The 22,418-nt window shown below is 44.0% G+C and overlaps 1 protein-coding gene across 1 annotated transcript; it reads left to right on the forward strand.

Annotated features, from left to right (window-relative positions):
- The first annotated feature begins 5,879 nt into the window (after positions 1–5,879).
- Positions 5,880–20,025, forward strand: EED (embryonic ectoderm development). Its single transcript, XM_081860529.1, has 12 exons — positions 5,880–6,077; positions 8,504–8,656; positions 11,459–11,551; positions 12,762–12,827; positions 13,239–13,364; positions 13,476–13,557; positions 14,435–14,526; positions 14,770–14,903; positions 16,152–16,257; positions 16,913–17,071; positions 18,927–19,000; positions 19,705–20,025. Exons 1-12 carry the CDS (start codon positions 5,895–5,897, stop codon positions 19,829–19,831), a joined length of 1,395 nt encoding a protein of 464 aa, XP_081716655.1. The 5' UTR covers positions 5,880–5,894; the 3' UTR covers positions 19,832–20,025.
- The last annotated feature ends 2,393 nt before the right edge of the window (positions 20,026–22,418 follow it).

Consider the following 22,418-nt stretch of genomic DNA (forward strand, 5'->3'; position numbering starts at 1 on the left):
TTGGCTCTTTTCGAGGATGACTGCTTGGAGAGAGTGTAGTGATCCTCTCTTCTTGGTGATTTGGGGCTAGATTTTGGAGTTGGGGGGGAAGCTAATTCATTCGGAGACAATTTAAGATAGCTGTGCCAGGCGCTTTGAGATTTCACACCTTGATTTGGTCTTACTTTGTTGTACATCACAGGGGGCTCAGATTGTAATTCCACGTCTACACATTTAAAGGTGCCTCCCGCCGTCCTCCTATCCACTAGACATTTGGGAGATATGGGCTGCGCATAATGGTCCTTCATTGTCTCACCTTGATCATCCTTTTTTTCTAGTCTGCTTCGAAGTGAATCAAGTCTTTTCAGGATCTCAGTTTGAGCTGGAGAATGCAGTGACCAGAATCGCTTTATCAGTGAGAGTTCTTCCTCCAATACGGAGTCCTCACTATCACGCGTGAGAGGCCAGACGCCAGTTGGATGTGGAGCTTCCTTTTTTCCATTTGGCACTGTTTGATGGAGATGATCCTGCTGAAACTTATGCTTTCTATTTTGATGGTTTTGGTGGTTGGTTTTTTCCCTTTTGTGAGCTTCCATTCCTATGCCCTTGGGCCCCATCAGAGAGGTTAAAGGTGCTCTATTTTCAAATATTCTTAATAAGACTATTCTTTCTTTTTTGAATAGGTTTTTAGCTCTAAAAATAAAGCTGGCCAGACTATGATCTAAAAAAGTAATCAATGCTCGTACCGAGCAATCATCTTGATGTAGATACTCTATAGCGACTATGTCAGTTGCTTTTATTACCCCCGGTAAAATGCCACTTATGATGGACAAAAAGTGGTCTATACGGTCCGACCCTGCATAAAATCTGGGCGGTTTAGGGTAATTAGCAAAGACGAGCTTTTGTGGGATTAGGACTAAGCTCCATACTCTTTTAGGACACAGCGTCTGTCGAGCTTGAGAGGAGTGGTTCCCCTCAATAGCTCGGGTCGCCAGCTCACCTCTGTCTACAGATTCTGTGCTGACCATAAGAGGACTCTGGGGCGGTATAACTGTAGATGGATTAGTTCCTTTGTCCCAGCTCGGTGTTGGCTCTTCAAAGCTTGGTTTAGATTCTTTTGTGAGTGTATCTACTTTACGTGTCTCTTTGATGGCACTCGAGCTGGATTTGTTTGTTCCATTTGAAGAAAGGGGTGGAAGAAGGTTAAAGAGCTTCTGCCAATATTTTTTACAGGTACGGTGAGTTGTCTTAGGCCGCCTTAGGTTTTTCCTATTTTTGCTTTTCTTCATCTTAGGCTCGGCTTTTTTCCTCCGGGGTTTGCTAGGGAGAGGTAGATCCGGGCTGACTGGGGGATTTGTATTCTGGCCTGAAGCGCTCACATGTTGTTTAAAATTGTCCACTAGGGTCAGAAGAAGCCCGTTTGTTATCGATAAGAAATTTTTGACGTTAAGGAGATCCGTAGAAATCTGGAATATCTGCTCCTGAAGATAATCACCCCGGATTTCTGTTCCGCTGTCATTGGCTTTCAACTGGTGGGTTGAAAGGTTGCTTCCAAGTTCCAGCGGTGACAGATGAGGATTAGCATCAGGTGTGTTGGCTGTATTAGCCTTTGTAGCATTCTCTGCTGTGGCAAGTTCTTGGGCCAAATTTGTTGGATGGTTTGTCCTCTTGTTGTTTGTTTGCAAGTCCTTTAGCTGTGTTGGCCAATCCAACACTGTGAGTGGCAAAGGCATATCTACCTCTAGAATACTCTCATTCTGAGTTCTCTTACTCGAGTCTTTTTGAGGAAAGTAGCTGGTAATTTTACTTTGTCTCCTTCGGCTCTCCATCGGGCTCTGTGGTGAATTAGGCAAGATTCCTTGGTCCTTGTATTTTTTCCTGGTGAGGACCATAGTGGGTATATCGGTATATCGGTATATATGGATATATGGTAGGAGGTGCTTGCTTAACGGCGACTTATCTTTTGTTCTTAGCTTGTGTTTCTTGGGGTTGTAGCTGCTTCAGTTCCTTCCCTTTTGTTTTTTCACAAGGCCTTATAAAGACTTTTGAAATTGGTGCACAAGGCCTTATAAAGACTTTTGAAATTGCCATCCTGTAGATCAAGACCACTCCCAGAAACATCATACATACGTACATCACAGAAGGGGTGTAACCTAAGACCACCCCTCAGATACATCATACCTACATCATAGAAAAGGCGGTCTAAACAGAAATTTAAATGTTGTTTATCTCTTGTCCTTGTTTATCTCCTGTCTGGCAGGTTACTTGATTGGATTTCCTGGGTAGCCTGGCCAGTCTTTTGTAATGATAAATACTTAGTTCCTGGGCCAGGTCACAGGCTCACACCCTATTCATATCTTAAATGTGTCCTTAAGACAGGATTTGTGAGGAAAGAGACAATGGGGAGACTTTTCCAGTTTGACCTTGCAGAGAAAACATTTGCTCAGTTTAGGAATCAAAATGGTTCCAGGTTGGCCTTCCTGTGCTGATCTATGTATGTGCTTGGTTGGTACACTTATGAGCATTACCATATATCTAAGACCATAAAATTCCTATCAGTTTTTTACAGCTGTGGGGTGAAGCTTCTCCCATCTCACCATTTCTACACAAAATGGGGAAAGGAATGAGTTGCTGATCTCTGCCTTACAGCTCAACTCTGCACATGCATAGGATTACCAGTGCCGGATTTCCCAAAATACTTCTTCTTCATTGTATTTCACTATTAATATACTTCTTCCTAATTGTATTTCAGTTCAACAATTACTTTGATAAAATACATATTTTGTTATGTGCAAATGACTTGAGATACCTATTAGGTCCATAAATTACCATATAGTATATATTCAACACAAAAAACAGCATCAATTTGTTGTTGACATAGGACACCTGGAAATCTAAAGGGCCCCATTACCTTCAGTAGCTTAGGGCCTCATCAAACCTAAATCCGGCTCTGGTTACAGCAGATGTGGGGAACCTTTGGCCCTCTAGAGTTCCTGAACTACAACTCCCATCATCCCTGTCAATTTGCCATGCTTGCTGGGGCTCGCGGGAGTTGTAGTTTATAACAATCTCCAGCGGGACTTGATTGACATGAATGGGACGTGAATTGTGGATAAACACTGTAAGTATTTTATTAAAGGTCCTGAAAATTGTGGTTCTTGGGGGCGGGGGGAGAGTGTCCTTTGACAAAACCAGTACCCACAGTACAGTCATACAGTGGTGCCTCGCAAGACGAAATTAATCCGTTCCGTGAGGCTCTTCGTATAGCGGTTTTTTTGTCTTGCGAAGCAAGCCCATTGACAGCTTAGCGGATTAGCGCTGTTAGCGGTTTAGCGGCTTTTAGCGGATCAGCTGATAAGCGGCTTATCAGCAGATCAGCAGATCAGCGGCTTAGGAAAAGGGGGGGGAAAGGGGGGGAAACCTGCAGGAACTCGCAAGACATTTCGTCTTGCGAAGCAAGCCCATAGGGAAATTCGTTTTGCGAAGCGCCTCCAAAACGGAAAACCCTTTCGTCTAGCGGGTTTTCCGTCTTGCGAGGCGTTCGTCTTGCGGGGCACCACTGTACCTCAGTTGAAGTAGCTTCGGGATAAGTATTTTTGGGTTGTGCGCTCCGGCGACCTGGAAGTAACGGAGCGCGTTACTTACGGGTTTTGCCGCTCGTGCATGCCAAGACAGTAAAAATGATGTCACGCGCATGTGTGGCGCATCATGACCCGCGCACGCGCAGGTTGCGTTCGCTTCGGGATGCGAACGAGGCTCCGGAATGGATCCCGTTCGCATCCAGAGGTACCACTGTACTGTCGTATTAATATGGCGGGATTTTTTGGTGGCGATGTTTTTAATTGGTTTTACAGTGGTGCCCCGCAAGACGAATGCCTCGCAAGACGAAAAACCCGCTAGACGAAAGGGTTTTCCGTTTTTTGAGGCACTTCGCAAGACGAATTTCCCTATGGGCTTGCTTCGCAAGAAGAAAGCCCACAGGGAAATCTCCGGGGACCTCTTTTAAATGCTGGCGGTGGGGAGCAAAGCCTTTCCCCCCCCCTCCGGCCTTCAGAAGAGGTCCAGGAAGGCCGGCGGGGGCCGAAAGGCTTTGCTCCCCACCGCCAGCATTTTAAAAGCGGTCCGGGATAGCAGGGAAGCGCTTCCCGCTATCCCGGACGGCTTTTGAAGGCGGGGGGGGGGGAGCAAAGACTTTCGCCCCCCGCCGGCCTTCAGAAGAGGTCCTGGACCTCTTCTGAAGGCCGGCGGGGGGCAAAAGTCTTTGCTCCCCCCTGCCTGCCTGCCTTCCCGGGAGAGCGGAGAAACGTGCGTTTCTCCGCTTTCCCGGACAGCTTTTGAAGTCCGCTGTCCGGGGCGATCTTAAAATGCTGGTGGGCGGCTGCGCTGTCGCCTGCCAGCATTTAAAAAAACCCCGGGACAGCGGAGGACTTCTCCGATGTCCGGGGCGATCTTAAAATGCTGGTGGGCGGCAGTGCTGTCGCCTGCCAGCATTTAAAAAACCCCCGGGACAGCGGAGGACTTCTCCGATGTCCGGGGCGATCTTAAAATGCTGGTGGGCGGCAGCGCTGCCGCCCGCCAGCATTTTAAGATCGCCCTGGACAGCGGACTTCAAAAGCCGTCCGGGAAAGCGGAGAAAAGCGCGTTTCTCCGCTCTCCCGGGAAGGCAGGCAGGTTTTTTTAAAATGCTGGCAGGCGGCAGCGAAGGCTTCTCTGCCGCCCACCAGCATTTTAAGATCGCCCCGGGGTTTTTTAAAATGCTGGGGGTGGGAAGAAAAGCCCTTGTCCCCCCCCCACCCCCAGCCTTCAGAAGGGGTCGGGGGACAGACTGTCCCCGGACCTGGTCTGAAGGCGGTTTCCATAGGAACGCATTGATTGATTTTCAATGCATTCCTATGGGAAACCGTGCTTCGCAAGATGAAAAAACTTGCGGAACGAATTAATTTCGTCTTGCGAGGCACCACTGTATTGATTGTTAGGTGACCAAAAAGAAAGAAACAATCCCAAAGGAAAGCCATTTGTAAGCGGTGCAAACAGGGCTGGATTTACATATAAGCTAAACATGCTATAGCTTAGGGCCCCACTCTCTTGCCCCCCCCCCATTACGAGTCTTTGTACACTGTGTTTCTAAAGGAACTTTTGTTATTGCCAAATGCCAATGTGTTTGCATTAAGTTTGTTATGAATAAAAAATCACTAAAAGTTAGAGTTTAATAATTATTTCACTATTAATTACTTCTTAATTGTATTTCACTATTAATATACTACTTCTGAATTGTATTTCAGTCCAACAACTACTTTGATAAAATACATATTTTGTTATGTGCAAATGGCTTTAGATACCTATTAGGTCCACAAATTACCATATAGCATATATTCAACCCAAAAAAACAGCGACAATTTGTTGTTGACAAAGGACAGCTGGACATATAAAGGGCCCCCATTACCTTCAGTAGCTTAAGGCCTCATCAAACCTAAATCCGGCCCTGGGTGCAAGGCCGCTTTAAAAGAACGTCGTGCGGACGTGACCCGCCGAGCACGCGCAAAAAAACTAAAATACGGTAAATCAAAATCACACCCAGTTCCCAGAAGCGCGCGCGCCCTCTAACGGCCAACGGCCAGCCTCGCCTCTCCCTCCCCTACGTCACGGCACGCTCTTCTCTTTCTGCCGCGCGCATCGCGCCCGCGCTCTCTGTTAAACCATTTTACGACGCCAAGGGGCGGGGGGAAAGCCGGTCGCGCTTTGCGGCAGGAGCGGCTAAGCTCCAATTAAACGCTCTCTCGCGCCTCTCTCGCCCCGCCCCCTTCCCCGCGTGCGCCTCCCCGTCTCCTCTCTCCGCCCTCACGCTTTCGGAACCTGGCCGTTCGCGACACCGCCTCCGCCGCGCTTTACGGCCGCGGGGATGAGGGGCGGGGAAAATGTCTGAGCGGCGGAGAGGAGGCGGAGGCAGAGGAGAGGCGGCTTCGGAGGCGGCGGCGGGAGCAGCATCGTCCGAGGGGGTGGCGGCGGCGGCGGCGGCGGGAGCGGAGATGCCGGCGAAGAAGCAGAAGCTGAGCAGCGACGAGAACAGCAACCCGGGGGACCTGTCCGGCGACGAGAACGTGAGCGGGGGGCCCTGAGATAGGAAGACACCCCTCTCTCAGGCTTGGGGCCTAGCGCGTCTCTTAGCAACGCGGGGGGGGGGGCTGGTGGTCTTCTTCCCTCCCCCCTCCTGAGAGGGGGAGCCTGAGGTCATGGCTGTCCTGTTTATAATTTCCATTATTAATTTACTTATTTATATGCCGCCTTTATTTTCCAAGGAGTTCAGGCTGGTGCACATGGTGCCCCACCTCCCCATTTTTTCTTCACTAGGTAGGTTAGGCTAAGAGCGGGTGACTGGCTCCAGGGTCACCCAGCGAGCTTCGTGGATGAGTAGGGATTTGAACCCAGGTCCTAGCCAGGCACTCTTCACTGTTCACCACACTGAGGCTCCCTTAGGGCAAGTGTGGTGGAGCCCCAGTGGCGTAGCATGGGGGGTGCAGGGGGGCCCGGCCGCACCGCGCGCAACACCTGGGGGTTAGGGTTAGGGGGCGCAAATCCACGGGTTAGGGGGCGCGAATCCACGGGTTAAGGGGCGCAAATTACTTGCTTTGCCCCGGGTGCTGACAACCCACGCTACGCCGCTGGGGAGCCCCCAGGTATTGCTGAACTGCAACTCCCATCATTGAGTTGTAGACATAGCTGTCAACGTTTCCCTTTTTTAAAGGGAAATTCCCTTATTCTGAATAAGATTCCTCGCAGGAAAAAGGAAAAGTTGCAGCACAAGGGGTCTCTATATTATAGTGTATTTTAAAATGGGGTTTCAGAGTTTTTAGGGGTTTTTGAATGTTTTAGGTAGTTTTTCAATTGCATTGTTCTGCATGGGACAATGACAATAAAGATATTGTATATGGTTGTAGAGGTGGAAGGGACCCCCGAGGGTCATCTAGTCCAACCCCCGGCAATGCAGGAATCATCAACTTAAAGCATCCATGATAGATGGCCACTCAGCCTCTGCTTACCTTCAAGGAAGGAGAGTCCACAATCTCCCGAGGGTGTTGGGAGTTGTGATTCAAGGGCTGGAGGGTCCCATTCCCCCCACTGCAAGGCAGCCTCCCCTCTCCAACCTGCTGCCCTGAAGGTGGGTTTGCAACCTCTTCCTAGACCTTAATCCTCTTTGGGGTGCCTCACGGGAAGCAATTCGTAAATGAGATTGATGGTGATCTACCGCTGGCCCTGGGAGCAGTGGTAAGGAAGGATGGGAGCTGTAGCCCACCAGCTTCTGGAGCCAGGTAGGAGAAAGCAGGTTTAAAGGTGGAAGGTGGAAGGCCTGTGCAGCTGCAGTCATCCCTGACCGCTAGCCCATGCTGGCTGGGGCTGATTGGGGCTTTGGGAGGCCACAGCATCTAGTGGGTGTTCTCTTGATTATACAGTACATTGCTGCTGTTTGGAACCGATATTGTTCATATACAGGTGTTTAGCCTGTGTGTGGGATGCTATTTCTCTAGGCTTTCAGGCTGCAGGTGATGGAGTTCTTGTTCATGAGAAGAAATCAAAGGAGAACCCCTTTGCATCTAGATAGCTAGGGTGTCAAGAAGAATTCTAATGTAGAACAGTTTCCTCCTGGAACCTAGGCTTCTATATTTGCCATCTTGCTACACTTGCTTTTATAAATGGAACATTAGAATGAGTTAGGGAGAGAGTTGGGCTAAAATACTTTTCCCTGATTATATTTAGGCTTCTGTGTTAGCCATCTTCTCTGTATCCACTCCAGCTATCTTCACATAGAAAGCTAGCATGTCAGGGATGAAGTTAGTCTGTAACTCTTCTCACTGACTTGCTAGCTTTCTCTGTTGAAGGAAATTTGTTTCTGAATGGAAGAGATGGGTAGGCAAAATAATTTTCAATAGCGTCCTAAGTTTCTACCTATGTTAAAAAGAAAGAAAGTAAAGCTGATGATTCTCTGCTTTTAGGAAAGCAGCAAATTGGCAAGAACTCAGGTTAGATACCCCTTATTTGACATTTACTTAGGTTTTCACTAATATGCCAGGATTCACCAACCAGAGCTTGGCACAAAAGCCATACACTTGGATTTAAAGAAGTTTAAGCACAGGAGTTTGCTTTGAGACCCTGAACTGAATGGAGCTCGCAGTCCTTCAAGACAAAAAACTATTTCTGCTTACTGCAAGCTTTTTTTATTTCAGTGGAATAATTTAGGAGCAATTGGGGGAAATAATTGTTGCTGCTATTGTTTAAAACAGCTGGGAATCAGAAATCCTTGGCAATCTGTGGCAAATGACAAATAGATCTGCCCACTCATTCTCTAAACGTGTGAATCATCTTGCCTATTGTCGTTGAATACTTTTAGTTGCTCAGTATCCTCTATTTCTGAATAAGGTTGCCTCATTGTTCTGAAGTAGCTGGAGGATCTTCCTTCACTTAGTAAGTTTTTTTGCTGTGAGTGTGGGTCTTGATCTGTTTTGAAAACCAACCTTCTTTATGCTTTCAGGATGATGCTGTTAGCATAGAGAGTGGTACTAACACTGAACGCCCTGATACCCCTACAAACACCCCCAATGCTCCAGGAAGAAAAAGCTGGGGGAAAGGAAAATGGAAGTCAAAGAAATGCAAATACTCCTTCAAATGTGTAAACAGCCTCAAGGTATTTTGTCAGCAGACATCTCATTAGAATGAAAATTGCTTGCTGCCTTTATACAGTGGTACCTTGGGTTACAGACGCTTCAGGTTACAGACTCCGCTAACCCAGAAATAGCACCTTTCTCATTCTTTGCTTTAGGATGAGAACAGAAATCATGTGGCAGTGGTGTGGCAGCAGCGGGAGGCCCCATTAGCTAAAGTGGTACCTCAGGTTAAGAACTGTTTCAGGTTAAGAACGGACCTCTAGAACGAATTAAGTTCTTAACCCGAGGTACCACTGCAACAGTGTTTTGTACTTTAGTGATTCAAATAACTTATTTACTGGATCAGAACAAGGCATATTTGAACTGGCATTCTTTTTCAAACAGCAGTCAGGTGGTGGTTCTGGGCAGTCCACAAGGAAGATCTTGTGTTCAGGAGAATGCTGCCTCAGAACAGGCTTCTTGTACTTCACATGGCAAATAGCTGTGGATAGATAACATTCTCCATGTAAGCTAGTGGCCCTGCCACCTAAGCACACGTAACCAGGTAGCAGGTCCTGCTCGTATGAAGGGAAAATCAGAAGCAGCTTTAGAGAAATTTTAAGTATGGGTAACTCGCAACACACACACACATTTAACTTGTGTGCATTCAGCTTTACACACTTGGCAAAAAAACTATAAAATTTAAAAAGTGGGTGGGCGTCCAGAGGAAAAGACTTTGGCAATCCTACTCACCATTGAACCCAATGTGTTTTGACTATATGTGATTTTGGCTTTACGCACTATGTCTGGAACTTAACCCCCACCTAAGTTGAAAGTTGCCTATATATTATTTGTAATATAATAATTTCTCTTTCTGTGGCAGCAGGTAAGTTAGCTCATGGACACATTCTCCAGATAGTAATCACTATCATGTTGATGCTGTTTTTCAGCTTTGAAGTCCTTTAAAGCTTAAAGCAGTGTTTTCTCTCAGATCAGTCCAAAACTCCTATTCTAAATGTTCTTTGCATGCGTTTGTACATGTTTCACCTTGTTGCCTTTAGTTGAAGTTTGTACCAGAGGAAAGCAAGATATGTTTTAACAAATAACAGGAAACTGAAGGGTGTAGTCTCTCTTTTCGGGTGGCTAAGATCAGCCACTGAAGGTGAAGGCCTAGAGACCTTTCAAAATATAATAACAAAACAGTTACAGCACATGTCTGTCTTGGGGAGAAGGCATTTAGCAGGAAAAAAATTAGCAAAAGTTTTATTTTCAAAAGGTTATCGAAAGTCTGTGGTGTTGTTTGTAGATTGCTATATTTGTTATAGCATATCCTACTATGTGCTCTGATCCTTTTAATTGGTGGTGTGGGAATTTATGCTTGAGCCCTTTACACATGTAAAACGTGTTCTTCCGTCAGGGCAGCCTTCCCCAACCTGGTTCCCCCCAGATGTTTTTTGACTCCCAACTACCATCTGTGCCAATCAGCATGGCCAGTGATCAGGGATGATGGGAGCTGTAGTCCAAATATTTGGAGGGGGCCAGGTTGTGGAAGGTTGCACTAAGCTGTTCCCTACAACTCCCCGTAAAACATTGTGAGAAGAGTTACATACTTGTTTTGATTAAGACTGGATAAATTGTATGTTGTGTATGTTGCTGCGTTATTTAAAATCTAACATGATATTTGGAATCCTTGAAATGCCAGTATAATATAGTTTTATTCTTTAATACTGTACTCCTACCTGCTCCCAGTTCCTAGCGTTCTGAATCATAATTTGGAATAAGACTTCTAGTGAGATTGGAAAGGCAATGCTCTTGTTTAGTTTCTTTTCCTACCAGTTGTTGAGCCCTATTTTTCCATTTCAATCCTAGTCCATGCTCATAACTTCAGTTGGAAAACTCAAAACTTGGAAGGAAAATTGTGCCATTTATTTATTATGACATTTATTATACACCTTTCACCAGCAAGTCCTACATTGGATTAATTAGCATGTATACCTAGGTTTCTTGGAGTAGGCTGGACACAATTTGATTCTGGCAGGCATTGCTTTCATGAATGGCTTACTAATAGTAGAGTTGTCCCATGGGCAACACTCCTTCCTCTCAATCTCTAAGGTTTGTTCAAAAAAATTATGCTAATGCAGACAAGTCACCTTAGCCTAGTAGTGTTGGTGACATAGTGTTGCCACCAAAAATAGCTTCCTTGTCTCACTTGGAAATACTTCCCTATGATGTCGTGCAGTATGTTTCTGCTCCCTCATTCTACATCAGGGTTGGGGACCCTGTGATCATGTAGATGTGTTTAGACTACAGTGGTACCTCGCAAGACGAATGCCTCGCAAGACGAAAGAGTTTTCCATTTTTTGAGTCGTTCCGCAAGACGAATTTCCCTATGGGCTTGCTTTGCAAGGCGAAACATCTTGCGAGTTCTTGCGAGTTTGTTTCCTTTTTCTTAAAGCCGCTAAGCCGTTAATAGCCGCTAAGCCGCTAATAGCCGTGCTTCGCAAGACGAAAAAACCACAAGACGAAGAGACTTGCGGAACGGATTAATTTCATCTTGCGAGGCACCACTGTACATCTCCCATGATCCCTGATTATTGGCCACCCTGGCTGGGGCTGATGGGAGTGATAACATTGCAACCTGGGTAAGTGTTCCAAAATGGTACTGATGACAGGGAGAGGCCATCATTGGAATGCTTTTTTCATCAGCATCCCCATAGTGCACATAATGTGTACTTCTGCCCTGAAAAGAAATGTCCTAAATACAAATATATTAAATGCATTTGTGTTCTCTCTCACAACTTTTGTTTTGAAGCCAATTCTTCTTACACCTTTTTTGTTTTCAGGAAGACCATAGTTTGCCATTGTTTGGGGTACAGTTTAACTGGCACAGCAAGGAAGGCGATCCCCTGGTGTTTGCTACTGTTGGCAGTAACAGAGTGAGTGACAAGTTGAAACTTATTTTAAATTTCACTTATTTACTGCTTTCCCAGATCTTGCTTCCTTTTCATAACGTTGAAATATGTCTTGCGGGTTTTTTTCCCAAACTCTAGGCTTTATTTCTGATCCCAAGAGCCAAATTAAACAGTTTTGTGATGTGGTACAATAGTATAGTGGAAAGGTAGTTGCAGATGGCCACAGTCCTAGATAAACATATGCATGGGTTTGCTAGAAACACTTCCAGTTGAAGATGTGTTGAGAATGCTCATACTCAGTTGAGTATAAAAGTTGGGTTTGAAAGGAAAAATCACTTGTCTGTCCATGGGTGTGCAGCTGAAGTATAATGTCAAAATCCTGCTTTTAAAAATGCCCCCCCCCCGCCTGCCTGGCAGCATATGTAAACACCTCAAAAGAGATATTTGCAATCTGCTCAAGTAGTGCAATGTCAATAAGCAGTAGGTGAAAAAAACTACATAAGCCTTGAAACTGTTAGCTTCCTGCAGCTGCTGCTATAATCAAGCACTCCTCTCAAAGGTAGTTGTTTTCACGATTGGTAATAATTGCTCATTTTACTAAATAACTTCCAGCAAATATATATATATATTTAATTCTGTAACTAGACTTCATATATTGGAGGTAGCATAGGAACCTGAGGCCCATTCACTATAGACATAAGAGAAGGTCTTGTGGTTTGAACAGTCCTGAGGACAACTTAAGGAAATTGCTGACCTTGTGATATGTTAGGAATGCACACAGATGAAGTCATTACGTCCCCCTCAATCAGTGGTAGTGCCCTTTGGCACTGGTAAAGTGGAAGGGAAGCCCAACAGTAGGTAGAACCCAAATCAGTGACAGGTGCAGCCAATGCGAAGCCAAGCCAACTAATTCTACTTTTGTCCCCATCTGTCTCTTCTGCTGAGTTCTGCAAGGGCAATACTGAAACTTAGGAGGGGGGAGCTCACAAGTAGGGTCACCCCTTTGACGGGCTGCAGGTAGGGAGGAAAGGCAGGCAGGTGAGGGCTGGCTGCAGGCAGAATGAGATTGGTGGAGCAGCAGTGCTCCATTTGCCCTAATGGACCGGCCTCCATCGCTCTCAGTAGAAGTGGATGAAAACTTGATTATTGTATGACTAATTCTATACACTGTGTGGAGTTGTCCAGCTGTGGGAATCGGGAACTCTCTAATTTCTTGTGCTTCATCCACCTCTAGGTTACTTTATATGAATGTCATTCGCAAGGAGAAATACGGTTGCTACAGTCTTATGTGGATGCCGATGTATCCTTTACTACGTCTGTGTTTCTAGGGCTGGTTTGAGAATAGTTTCATAGCTTTCCCTGCTTAATGAGAATGCAGTTAAAGAAACACTTTGCAAGACTAACTTCAGTTAATATGGTGAAAGTAAATGATATTAATATCGTGAAAGTAAATTATATCCTTCCATGGCAAATTTTGGAGTTCGTTGCAGAATGGTCCCTTCCAGGCCAGTGGTTTCTGAGTTTTCCCATTGATGGGTTGCTCCAAACCATTCTCTGCACTTTCACATAAACCCAGTAGGGAGCAGCACTTGGCTTTCTGCTTTGTGAACTGTAGGCTACTTCGTTTATGTTTAAATATTTTTGGTTAAATATCTCATGGGCAGTGGGACATTCCACAGGTGCATGTTTAGCCCTTAACTGCACACTTCAGGCAGACGAAAACTTTTATACTTGTGCATGGACCTATGATAGCAATACAAGCCACCCCCTTCTGGCTGTGGCTGGATCAAGGGGCATTATTAGGATAATTAATCCCATTACAATGCAGTGCATAAAGGTGAGTTGGTCCAAGATGTAAATATTAATGCTCAAAATCGATTCTAACATTTTGATGCAAAAAAATACAGAGATGTGGAGGGAATAACCTGACCTCTAAATTCTGTTGTAGCATTATGTGGGCCATGGCAACGCAATCAACGAATTGAAATTTCATCCCAGGGATCCAAATCTTCTCTTGTCTGTGAGCAAAGGTATGGAATTAGGTTCCTTTTGAATGTTTAGGAACGATCTGGTAGTGGGTTATTCTGTAAGAGCTAAAAGGGGGAAAGGATGACACCAAAAATGCACACAACATCCCAAATAGGAACCTCAAATTGGTGCGGGAAGGAGAATGCATTTTGAAATGTAAACTACCCAACACATTTTCACAAATTAGCTTTCAGTACATAAAACAGCATCTTCATATCCCCCCCAATTTAGATTACATATCCATTATATCCAAGGGTGGTTTAGAACAGTTTAAAAATACAATATCAAAATCGGTTAAAAGAGTCTAGAGTATAAGGGTGTATCTTAAAAAAAAAAGTATCACAGGTGTAAAAGGTAAAGAGGTGTGTCTTCAGCTAAATACACCTTTGTGTGGAGGGAATTGCACAATGGCTGTTACTCCCTTCCTAAGTTTCCACTATTTGGACATGGCACTAAACTATGGCTCAGTTACATTATGGGAACAAGCCTTGAGAGGAGGTTGCCGCCGACTTGCTCCTCCCTGGTTGTTTTGCTGTGTACTGCACTGAGCCATGGTTTGGCTTTGCATGTTGTCCGAATATGAGCTCATGGTTTAGCTCTCCAAACCATAGTTAATGGTTTGTCTGAAGAAAACAGCGAGTCCAGGTTCAGACGGCATTAAGCCAAACCATGGCTGACTCAGCACAGCAGCAAAATGATGGGGGGGGGGGGAGGCCATGACCCCCAACCATGGTTTGTCTTAGCAATACATGTGAACCAAGTCAATACGTTTTGTATGCAGTTTTGGGGTTGAACCACTTAGTTGATCAGAATATACTATTGTGTTTATTGTGAGATGATGGAATCTAACCTTTCTGTTTCCCCTCCCCTTTTTACTAGATCATGCATTGAGACTGTGGAACATTCAAACAGACACTTTGGTTGCAATATTTGGAGGAGTAGAAGGGCATAGGGATGAAGTTTTAAGTGCAGTAAGTGAAAAATTGTTGTGCAGCTTGAAATTTATCAGTGCTGTCCTACCCCCGCTCCAAAGTTTATTTCCCTTCTTTGCTAAACAAATTCTAAATTGTGGTTTGCATTTTAATTATAGGTCAGAAAATGGAAATTTGCTTAATAGGATAGCTAATAACCTGATTTGTATAATCTGGGGGCTTCACTGTTGATTTTATTTTAATCTTGTATGCAAAATTGAAGTTGCTACATTCTGTGTATAGGATTATGACCTCCTTGGCGAAAAAATTATGTCTTGTGGCATGGATCACTCCCTGAAACTCTGGCGAATCAATTCAAAGAGAATGATCAATGCAATCAAAGAGTCCTATGAATACAATCCCAATAAAACCAACAGGTAAGGGCAGCCCCAATCCTAGTGTGATGTTTTCCTCACTCCTATATCAACACCTTTTGAAACTTGCAAGTGGTTAGATCTTGAAATGAGGCTGTAAATTGCTTGAAGTTTTTCCCCTCCCATGACAGGTATGGTCCAGTTGTCACTTCAGTGGTAAATCATAGGTAAAGATTTACCGTGAACATGCCAGGTTTATTTATTACTTATTTATTTCATAGTTTTGCCCTACTATTATGCAAACCATGACCTCTGACGTAGCATTTTGTCTGAACTGGGAGTTACAGTTTGTTTCTCTCCAAACAAACGGTGATCAGTAAGCCAAGGACAAACCTTAGCTACAGATTGTGGTTTGGTTGGACTGAAACCTTGGTTCCTGATTTGGACATAGCGATAAGCCCCAGTGGTTGTGGCTTTAAAAATAGGTGAGATTGATATGTTCATGGTAATGAACTGTGATATGTGAATTAGGCCACTGGTGCAAACCTATACAGTGGTACCTTGGTTGCTGAATGGCTTAGTTGTCAAACAAATGGGCTCCAGAATGCAGCAAACCCGGAAGTAAGTCTTCTGGTTTGTGAACGTTTTTCGGAAGCCGAACATCTGACACGGCTTCCGCTTGAGTGCAGGAAGCTCCTGCAGCCAATCGGAAGCAGCACCTTGGTTTTTGAACGGTTTCGGGAGTCAAATGGACTCCGGAATGGATTAAGTTCGAGAACCAAGGTACCACTGTATGTGACTATCCAGAATCAAGTCCCATAGTGTTCCATGGGACTTTACTTCCAGTTAAGTGGATATAGGATTGCAGCTTAAATGTCAGTTTTCCACTTTCCCCTTTTTTGCAGGACAAGCTCTGCAGTGTTTAAAATAATGTATTTTATTGTTTGTTAAGATTCATTGTAAGTTTGAAGGCTTTACTAAGCTATATTAGCATAAATATCCTTGAAAGATTTGGTGGAAACCCTTAAACCATAGTTTTTCAGTTCTGATAGCATGGGAAATGGTGATTTTAAAAATGAAAACAGGCTTTGCTGAAGTTGAGTGGGGGGGTTAAGTGAGAGCTGAAGAGAGGACATGTAAGAACATGGCTTCTTACATTTGAATTCAGCCAGTGACCCATATTTTTTTATTTTGGCGGGACGGGAATATAAATTATTCCACCTCTATTGTCATTTCATCCCAAGCTCCTGCAGTTGTGTCTTTCCTCTGCCCAACCGCACTGATCAGATGCATCAACTCTCTCCTTTGCAGGCCGTTTGTTTCTCAAAAAATTCACTTTCCTGACTTCTCCACCAGAGATATACATAGAAATTATGTAGATTGTGTGCGATGGCTAGGAGATCTGATACTTTCCAAGGTAGGGTGGCTTCAGTTTCAATAATGTCACATTTATGTTTTGATCTCTGAAGATTTAAAAGTGATCAATAATAATAATAATAATAATAATAATAATTTATTATTTATACCCTGCCCATCTGGCTGAGTGTCCCCAGCCACTCCGGGTGGCTTCCAATCAAGTGTTAAAAACAATACAGCATCAAGTATTAAAAACTTCCCTAAACAGGGCTGCCTTCAGATGTCTTTTAAAGAGAAGATAGCTGCTTATTTCCTTCATATCTGAAGAGAGGGCGTTCCACAGGGCAGGCGCCACTACCAAGAAGGCCCTCTGTCTAGTTCCCTGTAACCTCACTTCTCGCAATGAGGGAACCGCCAGAAGGCCCTCAGCGCTGGATTTCAGTGTCCGGGCTGAACGATAGTGGAGACGCTCCTTCAGGTATACAGGACTGAGGCCGCTTAATTTAATTGATGAGAATAGGAAAATTTCAAAATTTACTGAAATGGTACCTTCCTACTATTTTTAAAAAATCCCAGTAGCGTGCCTCCTCTCCCCACAATAAAAATACTGTTGATGGCCTAAAGCAGTCTATCTCCTCCACATTTTCCTGTGCAGGATGTGGGTGTGAAAGTGTTTTGTGGGTTATATTGAAGCCTTCTTTTCCCTCTGTCCACAGTCGTGTGAAAATGCCATTGTGTGCTGGAAACCAGGCAAAATGGAAGATGACATCGATAAAATAAAGGCCAGCGAGTCTAATGTGACCATTTTAGGACGATTTGATTACAGTCAGTGCGATATATGGTATATGAGGTTTTCAATGGATTTCTGGCAAAAGGTAAGGGCCAAGGCAGAGATTAAGCAAGGCTATTTAAGATTAGTCCAGTGCACAGATGAAGTTCAGCTGGCACTGCTGCTTCTCATGCGTGCTTGAGGCTCCCATATTTTGTAATATATGTAGGCGGATATGCCATATATCATAAAATATGGCTGTTGTGCGTAAACCATAATGGGTAGTATACTCTTCTATGGGGCCGGTCCATCCATGAGGCACACTGAGAGTCGCCTCAGGCAGTGGAAACCAAGGGGCACTTCCTAGGTTCTGGTGAGATCTTGCGAGAGCTCTTGCAATAACCTGGAAGCCACAGCTGTGTGACCCTGGCGAGCGAGGCTTCAGCGGGTCAGCAAGTGTGGGTGGCAAAACAGGATGGGCTACCCTTGCTCTTCTTTATGCATGGCCCATGTTGCACATGCACAGTGTGGATATTAAGGGATGCAAAAGGAGAAAAATTAATGCCATATTGCTAAAAAGAATTAAAAATAACAGGACAGCTAGGTTTGTTGGACAATAAGGGAGTTAAAGGTGTCCGGGAGGAGGATATTGTATTCATTCAGATATTTTTAGGGCAAAGCCCTCACAAGGTGGCTTACATAATACAGAAATACAGCAGAGGTGAGGGGAACGGTCAGATCAAGGAAAAGTTACCTCTTGGCAGCCATCCTAGGGGAGCAGAGAGCTCATGAGCATGAGACTTGCTTATGCAACTCTAAACCAGCCTTCCCCTATACAGTAGCCCTCCAGGTATCTTCGGACTACAGTGGTACCTCGGGTTACATACACTTCAGGTTACAGACTCCGCTAACCCAGAAATATGGCCTCAGGTTAAGAACTTTGCTTCAGGATGAGAACAGAAATCGGGCTTCGGCGGTGCAGCGGCAGTGGGAGGCCCCATTAGCTAAAGTGCTTCAGGTTAAGAACAGTTTCAGGTTAAGAACGGACCTCTGGAACGAATTAAGTACTTAACCCGAGGTACCACTGTATCGCCTTGCTAATCTCCAAACAACATAGATGGTGATTGGGGATGATGCTGTCTGACAGCATCTGAGGATGCAAGGCTGGGGAAAGCTGCACTAAACCATAGTCTATCATTCTTTCGGAAGAAAGCCTATTGCCTCCAGAAGTGTAGTAAGGAAGGATACCCTATTTTGATTTTGGCTTCTCTAATTGTCAAAATGTGATGTAGTATCAATTCATTAGTTGCTGAGGGCACCCTTAGTCAATCCACTGCCCACCATATGTTTTGGACGACAGCTTCCAACTGTCTTGGAAGAGAGAGCCAGTGTGGTGTAGTGGTTAAGAGCGGTAGTCTTGTAATCTGAGGAACGGGGTTCGCGTCTCCGCTCCTCCACATGCAGCTGCTGGGTGACCTTGGGCCAGTCACACTTCTTTGAAGTCTCTCAGCCCCACTCACCTCACAGAGTGTATGTTGTGGGGAAGGAAGGGAAAGGAGAATGTTAGCCGCTTTGAGACTCCTGAAGGGGAGTGAAAGGCGGGATATCAAATCCAAACTACTCCTCCTCCTCCTCCTCCTCCTCCTCCTCCTCCTCCTCCTCCTCCTCCTCTTCTTCTTCTTCTTCTTCTTCTTCTTCTTCTTCTTCTTCTCCTCCTCTTCTTCTTCTTCTTCTTCTTCTTCTTCTTCTTCTTCTTCTTGACCAGCACAGCTGGAGTGCACCAAGTGGGCAAAGGATTAGAAATCCCCAAGGTACTGATAGTGCATTATCCTTGAGTTGTCTAGGGAAACCTTTATTCTTGAAGCTGTTGAGAAAACGAAAGAAAATTATGTAGAGTGCAATATTGAAACAGTCATTGTCACCACAGCATTTGGCTGCATAAATCTTCTGTTCTTTTTTAGATGTTGGCATTGGGCAATCAAGTTGGCAAGCTCTATGTCTGGGACTTAGAAATAGAAGATCCTCATAAGGCCAAGTGAGTGTTTCTGAATCCCCAGCTTTGCACCAGAATTCTTGCTTATCAACACTGAAACAGACAAGTCAACCCCTTTACCATAACTTAGGAAGTTTTAATAAAGACGTACAGGCCATAAGCATGTTTGTCTTCTCAAAGTTTGGATTACAGCTTGCTGCCTTTGTTCTGAGAAGGTAACAATGTAAAATATCTGGGCCAGGGTGGGGAATCCGGAACAACTTTGTATATGATTTCGTATGAACAAAGAGAACATGCACCAGTTTCTGACAGACGGGGGGGGGGGGGGGAAATGGTAACTTCCCCTGCCATAGATCTGTGATTAAGCTTTTTCAGTTTTTGAGTTATTTATAGATGGGATAGGTGTCCAGGACAGAAAATCCTGTTTCAGGGTCATACCACTTAATAGGGCACGTGAGGCATCACAAGATGAGATGTGCTTTCAATAAAAAAAAACTCCCTGAATGTAGAAACAAGAATATTGAGAAGCCTCACATGCTTCTTGTCTATGGATTAGTTTAAAGTGATACAGCCCAGAAAGCTTCCATAAATTAACATATTTTGGGGTGGGAGAAATGGGATAATGCGATCAGGATGTTGTTTAAAGGGAGGAGGGATGAAGTTAAGAACTGTGCCTGTTGTCTTATATCCTTTCGTTCACATGGTGTTGAATGAAGAGAAATATAACACTTTATCTCTTTTGATAGGTGTACAACCCTTACTCACCCAAAGTGTGTTGCTGCGATTCGACAAACCAGCTTTAGCAGAGACAGTAGTATCCTTATAGCTGTATGCGATGATGCCAGTATCTGGCGCTGGGACAGGCTCCGATAAGTTACTTACAACTTGAGAATTATAAAATTATGTATTGCTTTTTGTGTCAAGGATAATTAGCTGATTTATAGTACTGTAACTGCTTTCAGAGTAGCCCCCCCCCCCGTCAGTTGAACTTAGCAATGTTTACATTTGGTTTTTGATAACATTGCCTTGTTCAGAAGCTGCTGCTTTTTAATAAAAATATTTTTGTACATTTGGTTTATTGTCCCATTTCAATTCAGTGTTTGTAGTATGTAAAGTTTCTTTGTACTGTATATATACTTGCTGCTTGTGTTAAGCCATGTGTTAAATAAGCTTGTATGAGTATGGGTGTGCCCTACAATTCTGCAGGATGCAAGAAGCACATTGAGTGCAGAATTCTTCCTGAGAAAGTTGTCCTGGATTTTGAAAATGTCTAGCCCTTACGACCGTGAAAACATGAAAGTTGTGCAGCATTGCCCACTTGGAACTGTCAGAAGCCAAGAAGGGTGACTGATATAATTTCTCAATGGCTGGGACAGATACATATATCCATATGGCTTTCTGCCCTTCTCCTTCATGAACAAAATCAAGTAAATTATGCAAACAAAATTAAATGTGCATAATTAAACATGTTGGGGAATTTAGCTTTCTTGCTCAGAATTTGAATTTCCAGGGTATGGACTTTTAAAATACACACACACACACACACACACACACAACCCACCCTTAATGTTTTGGTCCAGCAAAAGTTTTACTCCCATAATTCCCAGAGACTATACTACTTTACATTAATTCTCTGTCTCATACCCATCTGATTACAGTAAGCCTGCAATTTGCAAACATTTATTGTGTGCATATTCAGCTTTAAGCGCTTGGGAAAAAATAAAAAGGGATGGGCACCCAGGGGAAAATACATTGGCAAATTCCACCTGTCATTGCATTCAATGTGTTTTGTCTATATGTGATTTTGGCTTTAGGTGCAATGCCTATTGCCTATGGTGCAAATGCTTTTTTCTGGGGGCGGGGGATGCATACTCCTAAACATTTTGTGAATCTAAGTTTGGCCTCATTGAGGGGCAGTATTTCAATATGAGTAGGAAAATGAGAGTACAGAAAAAAAAGCACTGGATATGGGCATACTGTACTTAGAATGAGAATTGCAGAGTAAGTGAAATAAGAGAACGTAGTTAATTAACTTGTTGGTAAAAGGAGCCACTGTCTTGGTGTAGAATACCCTGGTACTTATTTAGGATATTTCCATTGCTTCTGAACCCACTTGGCTCCACATCGTGGCTTTACAAAAATGTTTTTAATACTTAGAATTGTTAACTAAAGCAACACAAGGCGCAGGCAGGCAGACAAACTAAAAATGAAGTTCACTAGATCCCAAACACCTGCCGAAATAAAATGCTTCATTTAGTGCTTGAAAACTCGTGATGAAGAGGCAAGATGAGCCTCCACCACCCTGGTGCTACCACTAAAAAGGCCTTTATTCTCCAGCTGCCTCATCTTTGACAGAAGGGGAGCAAATGAATTTCAGAGACTTTAAAAGTGTGTTTAACCTTATAAAAACAAGATGTGAATAAAGTGTGTGTGAAATATGTGTAATATATGGAAGCTGTTGGGACAAGATGTAAAAGTATTAAATTTGGTAAAATGAAATAAAAACAAAATTAAATATGTGTTAACTTACTCTCTCCACCCCCACCCCCCAAATCTTCAGATCACTTGCTCACAACAAAAAAATAAGCAGTCACAGAATGGTATACTGAGAACTTCTTCCAAAACATATATTTGTATTTTTACAAAGGTCTATTTCTTACTGAGGAGGTATTCTTGCCTGGACTCTTACTTTTTCTCAGGTGCAGGTCAGGCCTGCATGTTCTGTGTGAAGAAGCATTGACTCACTTCCTCCAGTAGAACCTTTCCTCCTTGCCATCTAGTTTTCTATCTGCAGGGATATTTGTGCGTGTGTAAAAATACTTGTCACTTGAGCCCTCCCTTGTCCCCCCACCCAAATTTTGTAGTGATGCAGCCTACAGCGGTTTTTTAAAATGTATTTTATTTATTACATTTACATTCCACCAAGAAGCTCAAAGTCTGTGTGCATGGCAGGGCTCACACCAACTCTGTGAGCTGCTTCAGCAACATTAAAGTCTGAGTATCTGAAGTGTGCATGCACACAAAAGCTCATACCAATCACTAACTTAGTTGGTCTCTAAGGTGCTACTGGAAGGAATTATTTTATTTTATTTTATTTTGATTAAAGGTTGAGGACATTGACATTCTGTTCCTAGCCCCGCAGCAGTATTGAATGCCAAAGAAGCGTGGGAAAATTCTGTATAGTTTTAGGGATTAATTTTGTACAGTATTCCGGTCTTCCTCCAAACAGCTGCAGTTGGTACTTTGTGCTTTGCTTGAAAAATTATTCTGCTGAACCTTAAAACCTGCATGCATTCAGCAGCAGAAACTGGCTGCGGAGCCAGTGGCACCTCTATCCTGAAAAGCCCCTACGTTAATAATAATAATAATAATAATAATAATGTTATTTATACCCCGCCCATCTGGCTGGGTTTCCCCAGCCTCTCGGGGCGGCTTCCAACCAAAGATTAAAAATACATTA

This window comes from Podarcis erhardii, assembly GCF_964252035.2.
Source record: "Podarcis erhardii genome assembly, chromosome: 4".
Taxonomy (NCBI): Eukaryota; Metazoa; Chordata; class Lepidosauria; order Squamata; family Lacertidae; genus Podarcis; species Podarcis erhardii.